Source organism: Tasmannia lanceolata, unplaced genomic scaffold (assembly GCF_043159265.1).
Source record: "Tasmannia lanceolata isolate RefF3 unplaced genomic scaffold, GAP_Taslan_0.1 ptg000003l, whole genome shotgun sequence".
Classification (NCBI taxonomy): Eukaryota; Viridiplantae; Streptophyta; class Magnoliopsida; order Canellales; family Winteraceae; genus Tasmannia; species Tasmannia lanceolata.
Window position 1 is genome coordinate 2122321 of NW_027518680.1, and position 17249 is coordinate 2139569.

The 17249-nt window shown below is 36.9% G+C and overlaps 1 protein-coding gene across 1 annotated transcript; it reads right to left on the reverse strand.

The window, feature by feature from the left end:
• Window positions 1–214: 214 nt before the first annotated feature.
• LOC143847351 (putative sulfate transporter 3.4) lies at window positions 215–7449 on the reverse strand. Its single transcript, XM_077356155.1, has 13 exons — window positions 7064–7449; window positions 6717–6765; window positions 6414–6621; window positions 5441–5612; window positions 5289–5354; window positions 4921–5034; window positions 4692–4808; window positions 3973–4099; window positions 3413–3699; window positions 2117–2307; window positions 1771–1856; window positions 861–937; window positions 215–594 (listed from the first exon to the last, which is right to left on the reverse strand). Exons 1-13 carry the CDS (start codon window positions 7391–7393, stop codon window positions 451–453), a joined length of 1968 nt encoding a protein of 655 aa, XP_077212270.1. The 5' UTR covers window positions 7394–7449; the 3' UTR covers window positions 215–450.
• Between the last annotated feature and the right edge of the window lie 9800 nt (window positions 7450–17249).

The window sequence follows — 17249 nt, forward strand, 5'->3', positions numbered from 1 at the left end:
AGCAGGGTAGATTCTTTCACCTTCTTCCCTTATTGTCTCCCACCACTTCATAAACTAATATTTCATGAAAAAAAAAAACCTTTCATGGTTGCCAAACATGGCCTAATTGAAAAGGACAAATTCAGCTACAAGGTGGGTGGCTCTTCTCTCTTGAAAAACAGGAGCCGCAACATGACTGAGAAACCGCCCAGTGAAGAAATGAAATCATAAAATATTTGAGAAGACAAAACGGGTATTGGATTAATTTAATTAAACCATATTAAGAGTATCTTATAGTAAACATCACTCCTGAAAAATGCTTTTACTATTATCAAAACCTCTTCTGAGAAGAGCTCCAAGACACAACTTTACTATATGAATCGCATGTTGTGTTGTGTTGCTTCACAATACCTACTGTGAATTATCTCTTTGCAACACAACAATTCTCCATTGCCGCGAAGGATGAAGGATTTAGGGTTGTTCTTTCAACAACGACGAGATAGACGCAATGGCTTCTCCGATCGTCATATAAATGCCGTCAAATCCGAAGGTCTCTGTGGATTTAGATCGGTGGAGCTTTTCGATCACCTCTCCGATGGGATTCGCCAACACGAGCTACAAAAAAAAAAATGAGAATATTATTGTACTATATTATAAATTGTTGCCGGAATATAACTGGAAAAATAAAACTTATGTTATAAATAGTTGCCGGAATATAACTGGAAAAATAAAACTTATGTTATAAATAGTTGCCGGAATATAACTGGAAAAATAAAACTTATGTTATAAATAGTTGCCAGGATCTTGCCAAAAAATAATAAGATTTTCAAATAATCTCTAGGGTTATCTAATATTTAGGTGTGGAATGAAATTCTCCTTACTTGAAGTGATCTCTTCTCCAACGTCTTCTTCAGTTCGACCAATGCTCCGATGCCGCTCGTGTCGATGGCCGTCACAGCTAACAAGTGAGAAGAGATTTGAAATTAATCAGATAGGGTTTTTTGGAAGGTTTTGCAAAGAAAAGAGTTTGCATGTTTTGGGAAAAGTTCAAAACATATTAGAAAAAATACATCCGTTTTTTTAGGAATGCTAAAGTGAAGGGCACCTTGAAAAAACCAGCTACAAAGGCGCTCCCATTGGACAATACTACCAAAGTGCATTTATAATGGCACAGAAAAATATCAAATAAAATGAATAATAAATGCACTTTAGCGAAATTGTACAGTGGGAGCGCTTTAGTGGCTGGTTCTTTTGCAAGGGCACCCTTTTCTTTAGCATTCCTCCTGATTTTTACAATTACACCAGGTGTATGTACTGTACCGCTGTACGTATACTTATTTTTTTCTACATATGACACAACAAAAAGCGAGTTTTTATACTGTGTAAGCCCTTATGGTCTCGTATTTTTCAAAAAGTACTGTTAGGACCGCACTATCCATGTGATGGGCCACAATGTAAATAGGTTGTGCCCAAAAAATCATTTCTATAGGATGGTCTCACCCTCCAATCTATAGAGGAACTGCATATTATGGAAACCTCTATAGATCGGAGGGCAACTGCATATTATGGAAACCTCTGTAGATCGGAGGGTTAGGATCATCCTATGGAAATAAGCACAGAAGAATATGAGTTCAGTTTTCACCACAATGCCTTTTTCAATATTTTGAAACAATTTTGATTAGACAGCGGGACCCATCAAGCGGGCCCTCCTCGAGCAATTTTAAATGGAAAAAAAAAAAAAAAAAATTTTGAAAATATAAGGAAAAGAATTTGATTATAGTAAAGACTAACCGGCCATGTCCAGAATGATGCACTTTAGAGTGTTCTCCTTGGCTGCTTGGATCCTCTCTTCTTCTTCCCTCACCCATCTTAAAATCCTGCCAATATTTACATTAAAAACATAACAATTAGTTTATGGGTGTTTTATTCTATTTAAATCAATCCTAGGATGAAGAAAAAATTAATTAGGAAAAATAGGGTCCACGGGCTTAGCCTAGGCCATCTTAATCATAGTATACGGTGGCCCACCGGACCAAGTTGGCCACCGTGGAAATATCATTTCAAATATATAAGAAGAGAAATGATGAAAGAGGGGAGTGGAAATATCATTTCAAGGTGAGGCCCGAAATAAACCAACCTTTCTTGAAGATAAGTTGAATTTGCAAAGTAGATGGGAGATCGAATGGCGAGAATAAGGAAATAAGAGACCCTCGTAGCCTCTTGGTAGTGACCGATATTTCGGTAGATTTGTGTCCCCGGAATATTTCCTAAAATCACTGTGTTTGGCCTTGTAACATGCATCACAATCTTCAACATCGATATTCCCACCTGAAAATCCCACCAAACACAAATCACGACTTTTTTTTTCCCGCTTTTCTATACTCCTATAATCACAAGATGAGTGGGATTACTGAGGTCATTTTTGGAATTAATGGGTCTGAAGAGGTATTTTGGGAATAATTAGTACAATTTTACAGTGTACTTGGTAATTAAGGGTATTTTAAAAACGAATAATAAACATGATTAAGTACAAACCTATAATTTAATCTGCATTGGGCATCTTGTGAGTTGTGAATGATTAGCATAAACAATTTAGCATATTATTCCATGAAATATTTGTGGGCCATGTTTGGGTGGCTAGTAGATGGAGAGATTTGATTTGAGAGGGTGGGAGTGAGGGGGAGCATAAAGAAACTAGTAAAAACCAGAAAAACAAAAAACCAATTCTAAATAGGTATTTTCTTTTCGCTGTTTTTTTAGGGATTTTTTTATGCTATGGCTACTCTTGCTCACTCAATTCTCTCCCTCTCCTTCCTTCTCAGCTAAGGGTGTCAATTTTGGCTCGGGCTCGGAAGCTCGCTCGAGCTCGGCTCGGCTCGTTAAGGATTTAATATATTTAAATATATATTATATATTAATTTATATACTATAAGGGTTGTCCAGGGAGTGATAGGGGGAGGCAAAATATGTCACTTCTTTTTTGGTACCCCATTTGTTACTTGGACCACCCCCCGTGGTGTAAAAAGAGTAGTCAAATTATACTAGATAGGGCTGTCCAGGGAAGATGAGGGGTGTGAATATATCATTGACCTTAGTATAACCCAAGCTCGGTAAGGCTCGCGAGCCTGGCCAAGCCGAGCCCAGCTAGGCCAAGCTCGGCTCGTTTACACCCCTATTCTCAGCGCTTCCTACATAATTAGGCCATGTTAGGCAGCCATGAAATATTTTTCCAAGGAATGTTAGTATATCCCAGTGTTGCCAAACTAATATTCCCAATAAATAAAAAAATCATGGTTGCCAAACATGGCTTAAATGTCTCGTATTTCATTCAGATTTAGGTTCCAAAAAATAAAAATAAAAAAATTATCCCATTTTCACCATTCAAAAAATATAAAAATAAAATAAAATAAATAGTTAGGGAGTGCTAGCTTACTGCAATGGCGAGTCCCATCTGCACTGAGATGAAGAGTACACCGAAAAAGGCGCTAAAACACGCCAAGAAATCAAATTTATCGACCTTCCACAAGCGAAATGCAGCCCGAAAATCAATCAGGCCGATCACGGCCGTTATAATAATGGCGGCTAAAATAACATTAGGAGTGTAGTAAAATAGGGGCATCAGAAACAGCAGAGTCACTAGCACGGTGGACGCCAATATGATGTTAGAAACTGCGGTTTTCGATCCCGCATTGTAATTTACAGCAGATCTAGAAAATGATCCTGAAATTTTAGAAAAAATAAATAAAAAGTAAGACAAGAGTTTATAGATTTGATCATATGTGATTACTTAGTAACATTTCCACAAAATTTTCGAAAATTTTAAGATATTTTGTAATTTTTTGATAAAATTACAAATTTCCAAAATTTTCCTGAGATTCTAAAATATTTAAAAAACACCCTTCCCGAGAAATTCCCAATACAAATATCTGTGACAATGCTTAGTATGATTTGGCTATAAGAAATTTAATTAGAAATCTTAAATTGCGCTCACACCTGTAGTAACATAGCATGAAGTGCATGAACCGGCCATATTCATCAAACCAATGGCCATCATTTCTTTGTTTCCATCAACCTGATAATTTTTTAGAGAAGCAAATGTTCTTCCCACAGCAATTCCTTCCTGTAATATAAAAATCTCAACCCATATAAGCATAAAATATAGATTGAACTCACTTTTCAAACCATCTTCACCATCAATCAATCACTGTATGGTTCTTGTAAAATAAGATTCACATTTCCAAAATTTTATAGTCCATTTGCAGGGTGCAGCTCAGATGGTTGAGATCCCTTTTTGGATTGCAAGAAAAATGTTTCTTGTGGAATTTGTTTTCCGATGAATTTTTTTTTTCTTTCCACAACTTAGAGGTAAATGATATGGGTATGGCTTATTTAGAGGGTTTACCATTATAAAATAAAATGATGATAAAAATTGAACTCCAGTTGTTTTAGTTACTTTTTTTTCATGTGTAATCAAACAGTGGACGAGCAAGAAATTCTGGAAAAAAATTCCTTTTCCAAACTTTTCCAGAAAAATCCTGGAATCAAAACAGGGCCTTAGTCGGTGTGACTATTGCAAGTTTGCCTATCCACAGTCAGCCCACCAGATGGAAGGTTCAAACAGTACTGTTGGAATGATATTCATCTAAATTAAGCACAATCATATCATTTTCTTCTAAATTGTATAAAGAAAATAATGGGTTTTGCCAACTTACTGTGAGGGACAAGATCCCAGTAACAATCCCTGTTTTAACAGCAAGACCCAAATAAGGGCCATGAAAATACAACATGTTTGCTGAAGGTGGGTTCAGACCTTGTTCCAAATGCCCAATCTGTTGCAAAAAATCATGGAGTGAGTCAGTGAGATAAAGATGAAAAAATAAGAGTTGGGTTCACTGAAAAGTGCATCGTTGCAAAGGAGATAGCTTAATTATCTGTTCTTACTGTTTTGATGCCATGATTCTGAGCTTTGAAGATGAAGGCTAGAAAGGTAGAAAGAACTACAGAGGCTAATGGTGCTGCTGCTGAAACCCAGAAAAGCCTTGGTTTTCTTAAGCTCTGCATCAGTGATTTCTTTATCAGGAAAGCATAGCAAAAAAGAAAAAGGGAAATGTATTTTCTGTTATTTCTTTATCAGGAAAGAATAGCAAAAAAGACAGTAATTACATAAAAATCAGAATTTATACAAAGAAGTATTAGAAGTAACCCAATTCACCAACTTCTTTGTTTTCTTTATAGCTTACGGAAAAAGAAAAGAAAATTTGAAATTGATTTCTACATTTGTAGAGATAATGGGGTGATATGAAACTTACAATATTTCTTGCCACCAACAGGAAAACCAGAAAACAGAAGCCCATGAGAATAGTCTGCCAAGCCCACTGTAGATAAACAGTTATTGGATTTTCATCAGTGAAACTCAAGATATATCTAAGTTAGTTTCAATGAAGAAATAAAAAATTCCTACCTCTGTTCTGTGACTTAAAACAGAGGACATTACAGGCAAGAATCCCATTTTAGTAGTGAAATGAACTATCCCAAGCATTCCTTTCAACTGTTGCAGAGAAACTATGACCGCAGCCCCGGCCATGAAACCAATTAATGTTGCTTTGGAGAGAAAATCAATGATGAAACCCAACCTGTACATAAGAAAATCAATTTATTTTCCTAATTTGATTTCTTTCTAGAAGTTGAGTCATGAAGTTATCTTGACACTCTGAACATTATAGTCAAACATAAATGTAGAAACTAAAATTGAATTTTCCATTGCGCAATGTGATTGAATTGGATTTTCCATTAAGCAATATGATTAAATTGGATTTTCCACTAAGCAATGTGGTTATATGTATCCCATCATTATGATATGGACTGAGACATTTCCTTCCTTTTACAGAGGAAAGCAAGGCCAGGAAAGCAAAATTTCACCCAAGATTAGATTAACCTCTAAGCAAAGTGATTAATTTTTTTTTTTTTGAAGGCAGCAAAGTGATTAATTTTACAAGTTAAAGAATGCTACAAGCCCTATGATTGAAACGGGAACACTTCTTGATATAATCTTGGAGTTCCATCCAAGAAAACAATGACTTAGAAACTTAAAACTTGTTAAATCAAGACGTTTTTGAAAAGTTGGTAATTTGGACAGTATTGAAAAGCTGGTAATTTGGTTGTTATCTAAGTGAGGAAATCATGTAGCAAATTTAACTTTAGGCTCCTTTTCTTTCAATGTAAAATGGCCGTAAAATTTGTTTTACGCCCATTGTTTTACTTGAAAATGGGTGTCAATTTTGTTTGACACCCACTTTACGTCGAAAGAAACAGAACCTTAGGCTCTGTTCAATTATTTTCTGTGGAAAGGAAATTGACGTGACGAAATGGAAAAGGAACAGAAACTATAATGGAAAACCTGTGATATGGGCGTTTAGTTGCCAAGAAATTCCTACCTTAGTAGACCTAAGGAGGCCTGAAAGACACCAGCAAAGAAGGTAGCTGTGAAAGCTAATTGAAGATAGAGAACAGGCTCCTTGAGAGGAGACACCATCTCTCTTAGCATGGATCCCATCACCAAAGACGCTATCGAAACCGGACCAACGGCGAGATCTCTAGAACTCCCTAGAACAGCATATGCCAGTGGTGGCACAAAACTTGAATCTGTACAAAACAAATTAAGACAAAAATAAAATAAAAATTTGATCCATAATAGAGAATATGATGGGAAAAAACAGTGAATAGAATGATTTACTCACAGAGTCCAATAATGGGAGGCAAATTTGCAAGCTTTGCATAACTGATTCCCTGAAATAAAACAAAAGAGAAGAGATCATTCTCAAACAGTTTCATCCTCAAACTCATTCAATAAATTCAAATAGATGAACAGTTGTTTCTACTTCAGAAAACCCAATCCAAATGGCTCAAATATGATCATTCACAAACAGTTAGAACCAAATGAAATGACCCAAATAAGACCAGTCCTAAGCATTTCTATTTAACTCAAAACAACCCACTAAAACATCTCTCTTTCCTTCTTTTTCTTCTTCACGGAAATTTCATTACCAAAACTCACCATATATAAAATGGTAGTTTATTTCCTTACCTGTGGTATTGCTAAGCTTGCAATGGTGATCCCTGAGATCAAATCAGATTTCAGTAACTTGAGGCTGTAATTTGGACCCCATTGAAAGATTGGGAAGAAGTACTGAAGACCCAAAACCAGTTTTCTTAGGAATGTCTGGTCTTTGAATTGGTGGAGAGGGTCATCTGGGAAGAAAATCTCAGAGAAACTTTGTTTGAAAGCTTGGAAGGCTGTTTTGTTTGGAGGTAAGCAGACCTTGTGAATTTCCAAAGGCTCTATTGTAACTGGTATATGCATAGATGTCTCAGGAACATTAGGGAAATTCTCTACTCTTTTAAAGCTTCCTCCCATCTCTAAAATATCACCAAATGGGATGGAAAAAAAAACCACAAAGGACTACAAACAGAGCAAGGGCTTGGAAGATCTATTTATAGAGAGAGAGAGAGAGAGGGGGGGGGGGGGGGGGGGGGATGTGTTTATTGTCGTTACACTCTTTGCTGGTGATATTGGCACTACCCTGGAAATGATATTTCCACCTCCTTCTTCAGCATTTCCATTTTCCAACCCTCAGTGGAAATGATATTTCCAACAGTCCTCAGCACTAATCCTCAGTGGGTTCTTCTTTATTGTGATTCTGTGAAATGACCCAAACGCCCCAAAATCTTTTGTAAAACATGTTTCATTCTTATCTTTACTAGTTTGGCTTCTCTTACCATGTATGGCTACGTACTCTTCTAGAAGGTTAATCTGTTAGGACACATCTGGGTTATGATCTCGGCCAAAAATCATGCAGATTGGATGATCTTAACCGTCCAACAATCCAACGATGTGGTGTTGTTGATGTAACAAATATCAAAGGCCAAAGATTAATGATTCAGATCATTTAATTCATCTGAGGTGGCTATTCGACCATGAAAAAGTCAGCAGCCAAAATGCCTTTGTGCAAAATTCAAATCCCTTTTTGGTTATGGCGAATTAATTCATCTAAGATAGCTAGAATATCAGATATTGGCACTACACCTTGTCTTTTCTTTGTTAATCAACTGTCAAAGTTTATTGCAACTCCTCCACCTAATTGGAGTTGGTGGTCTTATGAGAAATGTCAATGGCAAAACGATATGGGCTTTCTTTGCCCCATTGGAATTTCCAACTACAATGAGGCAAAACGATATGGGCTTTCTTTGCCCCATTGGAATTTCCAACTACAATGAGGCAGAGATAAGAGCGGCGCATCAAGGAATCATAATGTTCTTGATAGGGTCATAGTGGAGGGTCACTCCCTGAATGTGATAAATTGGTTGAAGGGAAGCTCCTCTCAACCTTCAAGGGTTACTCGGTGTGAAGAATTTTGGAGAATTTCTATTATTCTTGAATGTAATTACAAGAGAATCAAGTAGTGCTAATATGGAGCATTTAGATGATAAACATAGAAAGAAGACCATGGTAAACATGGAATGGGATATTGGTAGAATATTCTAATCTAACCTAACTACTGATTTAATTTGAGTGCCTAATCTAGCAAGATTACCCCTTTAACCAACTTGCCTAATCTACCACCGTGATGATCCAACGGTAGTATTTCAACCTAATCTCACTGTGAGATCTCACTTATTCTAACACGGTGGATTGACGAGACTTTGGATATCGTGGAAGGCTCATCTATTTCATTTCACCATGTTAGAAGATCGGCGAATAGTGAGGCTGATCAATTAGCTAGTGAGAGAGTTTCTAGGGCTGAGCTAGAAACTTTTGATCCCACGGAGGGGTTATTGCATTGTGCATGTTTTTTTTTCTGTTTTGCTCTTCTTTGTATCCGATCTCGATCGTTGGGGTTTTCACACCCTCCTTTTGATATCAATTTAATTCTTTTCCATTAAAAAAAAGGTTTATCACAATTCCAAAAAAGCTGTCAGAAGCCAATTACCAATTAAATAAGAAAAAAAATTGTGAGTTAGTGCAATTATCAAAACATGGTAGCACCAATATCAATTGCCCTCTTTGGCAGGTGTTTCTTCTTTCTTTTTTTTCTGGCTGTGGCGATCTAACATGGGGCTACCAGATGAGCGGCTGTGATCAATCTTGGTTCATTTCTAGAGGGCTACTGTCGTTATCCGAAATATTAAAGTCATTACTGAATGCCAACAAAACTACCTTATCCCTATTAAATAATAAGCAGCATGAATCATTGTTGTGGTATGTTTGTCTTAGTGTTTGGATAATACTCTCTGTTTTCTTGTGCCCTCTAATTATTCAATTAGTAAGGAACTGATATATTCACCCCCTTTCGTCCTTGGGCCACACCCCTTCTAGCGTAAAAAGAATAGTCCTAAATACACTAGAAGGGGGTGTCCCATGGACGAAAAGGGGGCGAAAATATAATTTCCCTAGACCTTATTGCATACATTGGGCTGGTAATGGTATCCCTTTATTTTGTTAAGAACGTTCACACACCTTTATTTTGATATTGGCACACACGGAACAATAACAAGCATAAAAAAAGTTAGGGATAATTACATTTACACCCCCTCTAGTTTCTGACACATCCACTTCCACCCCTATAGTTTAAAAAGTGACAAATACACCCCTGTAGTTTCAATTTGTTTAAGGTTTGCCCCCTCAGCTGAAGGTCCGTCCATAGATTGAAGGATTAGGATGATCCGATGGAGCTGATTTTTTGGCACACCCTATCTATGTCAGGACCCATCAAATGAACGCTTTGGATCATCCAAATAATGTGGGCCCATACCCGAATCCAAACATGTATTTGTCACTTTTTAAACTATAGGGGTGGAAGTGGATGTGTAGAAACTAGAGGGGGTGTAAATGTAATTATCCCAAAAAGTTAACTCTAGGCATGAAGACACAAGTCCCTTACCTTTTTAATAGAAGATTAGGAAAAGCACAAACTTTTCAACTTTTGGTGAATATAAAATGGCATCGTTTCTACTTTCTAGGACCCATAAAGACCAAGGTTTGGTATGTCGTGGGTGACACATTTTGGTGATCAAAGAAGAGCCAATAATAAAATCTCAAAAGAAAGACATACTCTTGCTTGATAAGGAATTAGGAACTATCTTCTCGGGCCCACATGATATTCCTTTTTTCAGGAATTGCTAAGTTAGGGATTGAGCTCCCAACCTAGTGGTTGGAGGGTCGATCCAAGATTAAAGGGGAAATTGTTAAGTTAGTACATATAAAATTGATTTTTACTCAAAATCCCTACTTTGTTAAATGGGCAATGGTAGATACAAGGGAGCCCTTGCATTAAGAGCCGCAGAAGGGTTCTTCATTGGATCCACGTCATTTTCAGTTACATTTTAAAATTGGTTGAAAAAGTAAAATCAGTTACAATTGATGATGTGGATCCAATCAATAGCTCTTTTTTGGCTCTTTATGCAAGGGCTCCCTTGTATCTATCATTCCTCTTGTTAATTATATAACCATTTGTCAACATGAATAATGATTTACCGAATATACGTCACTTTTTTCTTCTCTTTAATAAAGATCCGCCATTTCAAAATAATAATAATAATAATAATGATTTACCAAAAAAAATGTTTATCTTCTTAGAAAAAATATTTCCTATTATAAGTCCCAAAATGCTGTTTATGTTGTCTTATGATATATTTATTTGTTTAACAAAAATGTCCTCGGAGTATCGTCTTTCTTGCTTGTGTTCTTTCTTCTCTAATAAATTTTCATCATTTCAAAAATAAATGCCATTCAAGTAACTCTAAAATCTTGATTCTTTCCCCTTAAATTATTTTTTGGGGGGAAATCTATGGAGATGATTTTCTGGACACACCCTATTTACATTGAGGCCCGAATGAAAATGATATCAGCACCACCATATTTTGATATTTTCACTAACCCATCTTGTCTTTTAGTATTTTAAGAGCTGTCAAAAGGTTATTACATCCCAAATAGCTCTCACGAGCCGATTAAAGAAGAAAAGACAGCTGGGTTTGTGCAGATAACAAAATAGGTTGTGCTGAATTGCTGATAACATTTCCCTCTTAATATGAGAAAACACCACGTTTAAATTTTGTTAGGCTAAAAGTATCACGACTTTAGAAGTGATTGAAGGATATTTCAAATAATAAAGCAATCAATAAAATGACAACAGATATTTTGAACCCCTATAATTTTAGGTAGGCTCAATTTCTTTGGATGTACACATTTTACGCCCATTTTTAAGTGGAAAAAATGGGCGTAAATTTTGTTTTACGCCCACTTTACGTTGCAAGATATGGAGCCGAAAGTGAAACTATGAGATCCATGAGGAAAACGATTATGAAAATTTAGAAAGATAAGGTCAGATAACGTGTAAGAAGCATAAGGGGTTTTGAGTTTATTCGATTCGTTTACACTTTCTCAGTGCTACCTCCATTTTTTTTATTTTTCTCTTTTTAGATGGGTAGGCATTGACCCGTGGTTTTTCTTTTCATCTTCCTTGGGAGTGAGAGTGGGACAAACGATCAAAACTTTCTCTTCTTTTTACGCCGGTAGGCATTGCATTGACCCATGTTTTTCCTTTCCTTTTCTTCTTTGGTTAGGCACCGGGCAAGAAAGAAAATAAGTGACTATCTCTCTTATTTTCTTTCTTTTCAAGAATTTCTTTTATAGGAAATCTTTTCTTTACCCTTGTTTTGCTTTAATAAGTGTTGGGGTTCCACGTAAAAGCGATAGTCCCACATCGGACATGTTAAATGGATGTGCATGGGTAATAAGGGAATGGGCACCCTCACTCTAACAGCTAGCTTTTAAGGGTGAGTTCAACCCGGTTTGATTCCCTACAAATGGTATCATAGCTGGGGCGTGGTAACTCTCGGGAAGATCTAGGTACCCCGGTGTGCCTCCCAGGACGGTGGAATTCCCTCGGAGAAGATCTCATGGTTCCCACGTTGCCGGCCGCGTGGAGGGGTGAGATGGTCCACATTGCTTCCTCATGGAGGGGGAGATTGTTGGGGTTCCACACAAAAGCAATAGTCACACTTCATACATGTTAAATGGATGTGGATGTGTAATAAGGGAATGGGCACCCTCCCTCTAACAACTGGCTTTTAGGGGCGAGTTCTACCCAGTTAGATTTCCTACAATAATGGGTGCAACTCGGGTTGAGTTTGTGGAATTTGGGAGCTTTTACCTTAAAATCAGGTCGGATTTGGGTTGATTCCAATTCCATTTTAGCAAAAACTAAACCCGACCAGACCCAAGTTGCACCCCTAGTTTTGAACAAGGTTTTAAATTTCGGTTGGGTGATTTCGGTCCTCATCGAAACCGAAATTTTAGGCCGGAATCCACGAAATCAAATAAACAACATTTTATTCCATAGAAAATTTAGAAATTTCTGTATTTTGCGCTGAAATTTCGGAAAGTATTATTTAACAGGAAAAATCTCTTTTGTTGGGTGAAATTCCTTAAATTTCGGCCGAAACAAAATTAAGTTCGAAATTTTAATTTTATACCGTTTCGGGTATACCCGATTTCGGTTTTGTCCTCTACTAAAACCCAAAATTTCATATTTCGCTTGAAAATTAAAACCTTGGTTTTGATAGGGTGACACCCAACATTTTATACCCAAGCATAGCTTGAATGGGGGCCAAGGATTTACACCTAATCTGGTGGGTCCATCATCTATACCCAAACCTATGCATATGGTGGGGTCTTACACACCTCATGGTATGATGGGTGGGCCTCCATTTCATACCTCATGTTTTAATGTCACGGGCCCACCATCTCCATGCGAACCCATGCATTAGTTTGCGGTCCACCATTATACACCTAATGTTATTGATGCTATTATGAGGCCACTATGTTTTTTATGGGGTGGGGCCTACCATTTTACACCTCGGGTTTATTTTTTATGGGGGGAGACCTACGTTTTACATCTCATGTTTTGATGGTGTGGGGCCCACCATTTCACGGCCATGCATACCATGGGCCCGTTTTTATAACACCAACTCTAACAGCTTAAGGTTTTGGATTGATTGATTGTTTCACATACCGGTATGCTAGTTTAGACTGTAAAGAAGTCACAAGTGCAGTACTCTGTGTTTATACGTTCAGAGCTTTCTTGTAGGGAAAATATGCCTAGTAATCTTCACTACCAAATTGAGGCTATAGTGTGGCCTTAAATTTATTTTGCCTGAACATGACACCAAGGACATAATCCTAACCATACGAGTAAGTCTTCTGTGTAAGAACTAAAAAAAAGAAGTGGGCTGCCGAATGCATTACAGTACATGTTATCCAACCGTATCAATTTTGTTAGATTAATTAGGTGCTTATGTAGAGAAAGCTGGATTTTGCAACACCGGAATATCCGCTTCTCAAATTGTGAAACCAAGGTTTGCACTAGCCCAAGATTCACAACAGAAATAGAAGAAGAACAATTACCAAAATAGATATACCTCAACACACATGCATGCGCCCCCATAGATAAACAACTTTAAAAACTCTAAAACGTAGATAAAATGGGCAAGTTGGCTCTTTGCTTTAAATCACAAGCTTGCACCCAATGGAGCTTCAATGGAGGTCTCTATAGTTGAAAATGACTACAAAAATCCCAGCAACTAGAAGTAAATGAAGATTATGGTCAGTGGAAAGTGGATAATTAATGGCTTAGGTAAGTGATAGTAGGTATAGAAAAATGTAGACTTAATAACTTAAGGAAGTGGAGCTAGGCAAAATGAGCAAAATGCCATTGAACGTATTATCCTCATTACATCTCTCAAAAATAAAATAAAAACTAAAAATTAAAAAACAACTTTAAATGTTAAGAGCTTGATGATAGATGAGGTAATCAAGCTAGAAAAAGCAACTAGTTTAGATTAGGAATGTGACGATATGTTAAGAGTGTACCAACATCTAGCCATATCAATTTTGTTAGGTTACTTGAGTAGGTACCTACTAGATTAGGATATGTTATATCTCTATCTTTTCTTATCTTTATCATCATCTTCTATGTGTATCCTTCGAGTGCTGCACTCGTTAGGGCTCAATGTAATCAACCAAGCATCCGTTGTTCCTTCTTTGTTTTTGTTTTTTTTTTTTTCGAAATGGATTTAGGATATGTTCTTAATGTATTCAATAATTATGTCTAATTTTCCAACCTTAAAAAACCTTAATTTCTAGCTTATGATCCACTAAAGATGAGCATTTCTTGAACACATTCAAAAATAAAAATGGCTCGTACAACGTGATGGGAATATCATTTTCTCAAAACCCTGCCTGGGACCCACCCGATAAACATTGAAGAAAATGCTACGGAGAAGATTTTCTAGGCACACCCTATCTACGTCTGGGCCCAACAAATGAATGGTTTGGGTCACCCATCAATGCGGGCCACTCGAGGTGCACCATATAAAACTCCTGTTATAGCTTCTTAAAGTCCTCCAAGTTTGAAAAACAAGGAAAAGGTTGTTCTTACTGGATTGTCCACTTCAATCAGAATCAGATCTTGGCCCACCATTTCAACGCATCCTTATAAGTAGGTTGCAAATAGTTCATATGAAAATAAACAGTCCACTTCAAAATGTAATTAATGAAGAGTCCCTATCAAGACCGGAGACCCATACTTCAAAGACCCTGTTTGCTTTGGCCATTTTCGTTTTAGACTATGACAATCGATTTTTTCAGTCCAAAACTGAATATTGGAGAAAAATTAGACAGAATTTTGAGTCCCATAATCAATTTTGGACTCAAAATATATTTCTATAATCTTAAACGGACAGGACCTCTGGATTTTGAGAAGCAGTTGTGAGTCCAGAAGTGATTATTGGACTAAGTTCATGTTTAAATCGAGTCCAATAATCAGTTTTGGACTCAATCTGTTCTGAAAATGCAAAACAATCAGCGCCTGAGTAGGTTGAAATTTTTTTTTTGAAAAGGGCAACAGAATATATATATATATATATATATATATATATATATATATGTGTAAAAACAGAACCGAGGTAGAACCGAGGTGGTCCTGAGTAGGTTGAAATTTGATGTGCCATATCAACCCCTTTTCCTTTGCCACAAGCTGGAGTCTTTAGTAGATGCCCCCGGCATAAGGAAAATGATATTGGCACTCCCTTATTTTGACAGTCATTGTGAGGATTAAGAGGCAATTATCGGGTCTATAGGGACAGACACATAAAATTAAGACCATTGATCTTGTAGAATATCATGAATTCATCCATCCTGAGCTGAAGATAAAGTACTACAAAAATCAATTGTTAAAATATTACTTTGATACCTTGATTAAGTTTTTTTTAACCCGGAATTTATCTTCGAAACCGGGTTGGCGCTTCAAATTATATTAATAGGAATAAAAATTACAAGAAGAGGACATAGAAACCTTGCCTCTAAACCGGAATTATGCTTGATTGGATCCTTTCGGATCAACGGTTCCAATCACATGCAAGTGGGACAAGAAGGTCCCACCACATATCTATTAAGCATTTAAGCGTAGCGTCCCCTATCCATTTAGCATTTTCCAATTGCGAAAGGGAGTGCAGATATCAATTCTCTGATATTTTCATATTTAATTTTTACTATTTTAATAGAGTGGAATTAAAAATAAATGAATTACAAAAGTTCTAGGCTTCTAGACAGCTTCCTAGTCCATGGATTCCCTTGGTGAGTTCCCCACCCTGAGAAATCTCAGTACAAAAGTGGATAGAATTCCTCATAAAGAAAACCCATATAAACCTCTAAAACCCCAATATTAGTGTCTAGAATTCCTCATAATGAAAACCCATAGAACCTCAATATAGTGGCTAGAATTCCTCATAAAGAAAACCCATATAAACCCTATAAAACCCCAATACTAGTGGCTAGAATTCCTCATAATGAAAACCCACAGAACCCTAAAAACCCCACATTTATTTGCTTACAGAGGGTTCATTCCTTGGAGAATATCCTCTGGATATTCCCAAGAGAATGCGGTGGTGCAGTTACAGGCACAACAGCCATGGTGTTTCCAAGCTTCAATCATACTGAAATTGATTTCTCCACTCCTTTTTTGAGTATCCTAGTTTTCCCATCTTCAAGTCAACTTAGGCAAGCTTGAAATATAAGAACGAAAAGCAACTGCAGTTTCAACATGGCTTTATATATAAGATTTGATTGACACTTCTCTTTTGAATCAAATAGTTGGGAGAAAGTGGTGGAAGCACTAAGGCGAGTTGTATAATCTTTAAAAGCTTTAAAGGTTTTTGTCCTTAGTGTACATTTTAGTGAATCAAATTTCAAATGCTCAGTGAGTGACCGTTTGGGTATGCGGATTTTAGAATCTTGATTTTCCTCAAAATTATAGATGGGAGACGAGAGAAGAATGAGACCAGCTGTCGTTATCTGATTTCTCGCCCTTTTTTTCCGACAGCAAGAGAGGAGGAGATCATCCCATGTTTCTAGGTTTTAGAAGTCTCAAGATGGGAGAGAGATTTCTAAAACCTTGATTTCTTACTTAAAATCCAAGAAACGCTGTCAGGACAGCATGAGGTAGCTTGATCATGATCCCTCTTTTACACTGTTTTCAAGCTAAAACCTAAATTATAAAATCCACGTACCCAAACGCCCCCTAACTCTTGTGATTTAGTACTTTTAGGCCATGTTTGGCAACAATAATTTTTTTTGTCAAGTGGTGAGAGAGGCATAGGGAGAGTAGTAGATGGAACGAGTGAGGAGACAGAAAGTTGCTGAAAAACGGAGAACTGTTGAAACTCTATGTAAAGTACTTTATTTTTTCCTGTTTTTCAACCACTCTAGAGCTCACCGTCAAAGACTCGTAATAAGTGATGTTATATCTTAAAAATAGGTCGCAAGCAACCCAATTACAAACCAACGGTGGTGTGGTGATAATCAATCTTAAGGTAGGGTTAAACCAATAATGTTGCTATAATTACATCATCAAGTGTTGAAGTATAAAATGATTAAACAACACCAACTCCAACAGATGGAGTAATTAGTTGTTCCACACCGTTCAATCCATAGGATAGCTTCATGATTTGCACCAATGGATTTCTATTGATTGCACTATAACTTTGTGCTATTGATTGAGATTGAAAGGTTAGGAACATTTTGACCAGTACAATATTTTTTGGCACGAAATAACCCAGCAAAACACATGGTACGGTCATGATGGTTTCTATTCTGTGCGAAAGATTCTACCACGGATCATTCCTAATTATTTTTGGTTAGTGGTACATATTTAATT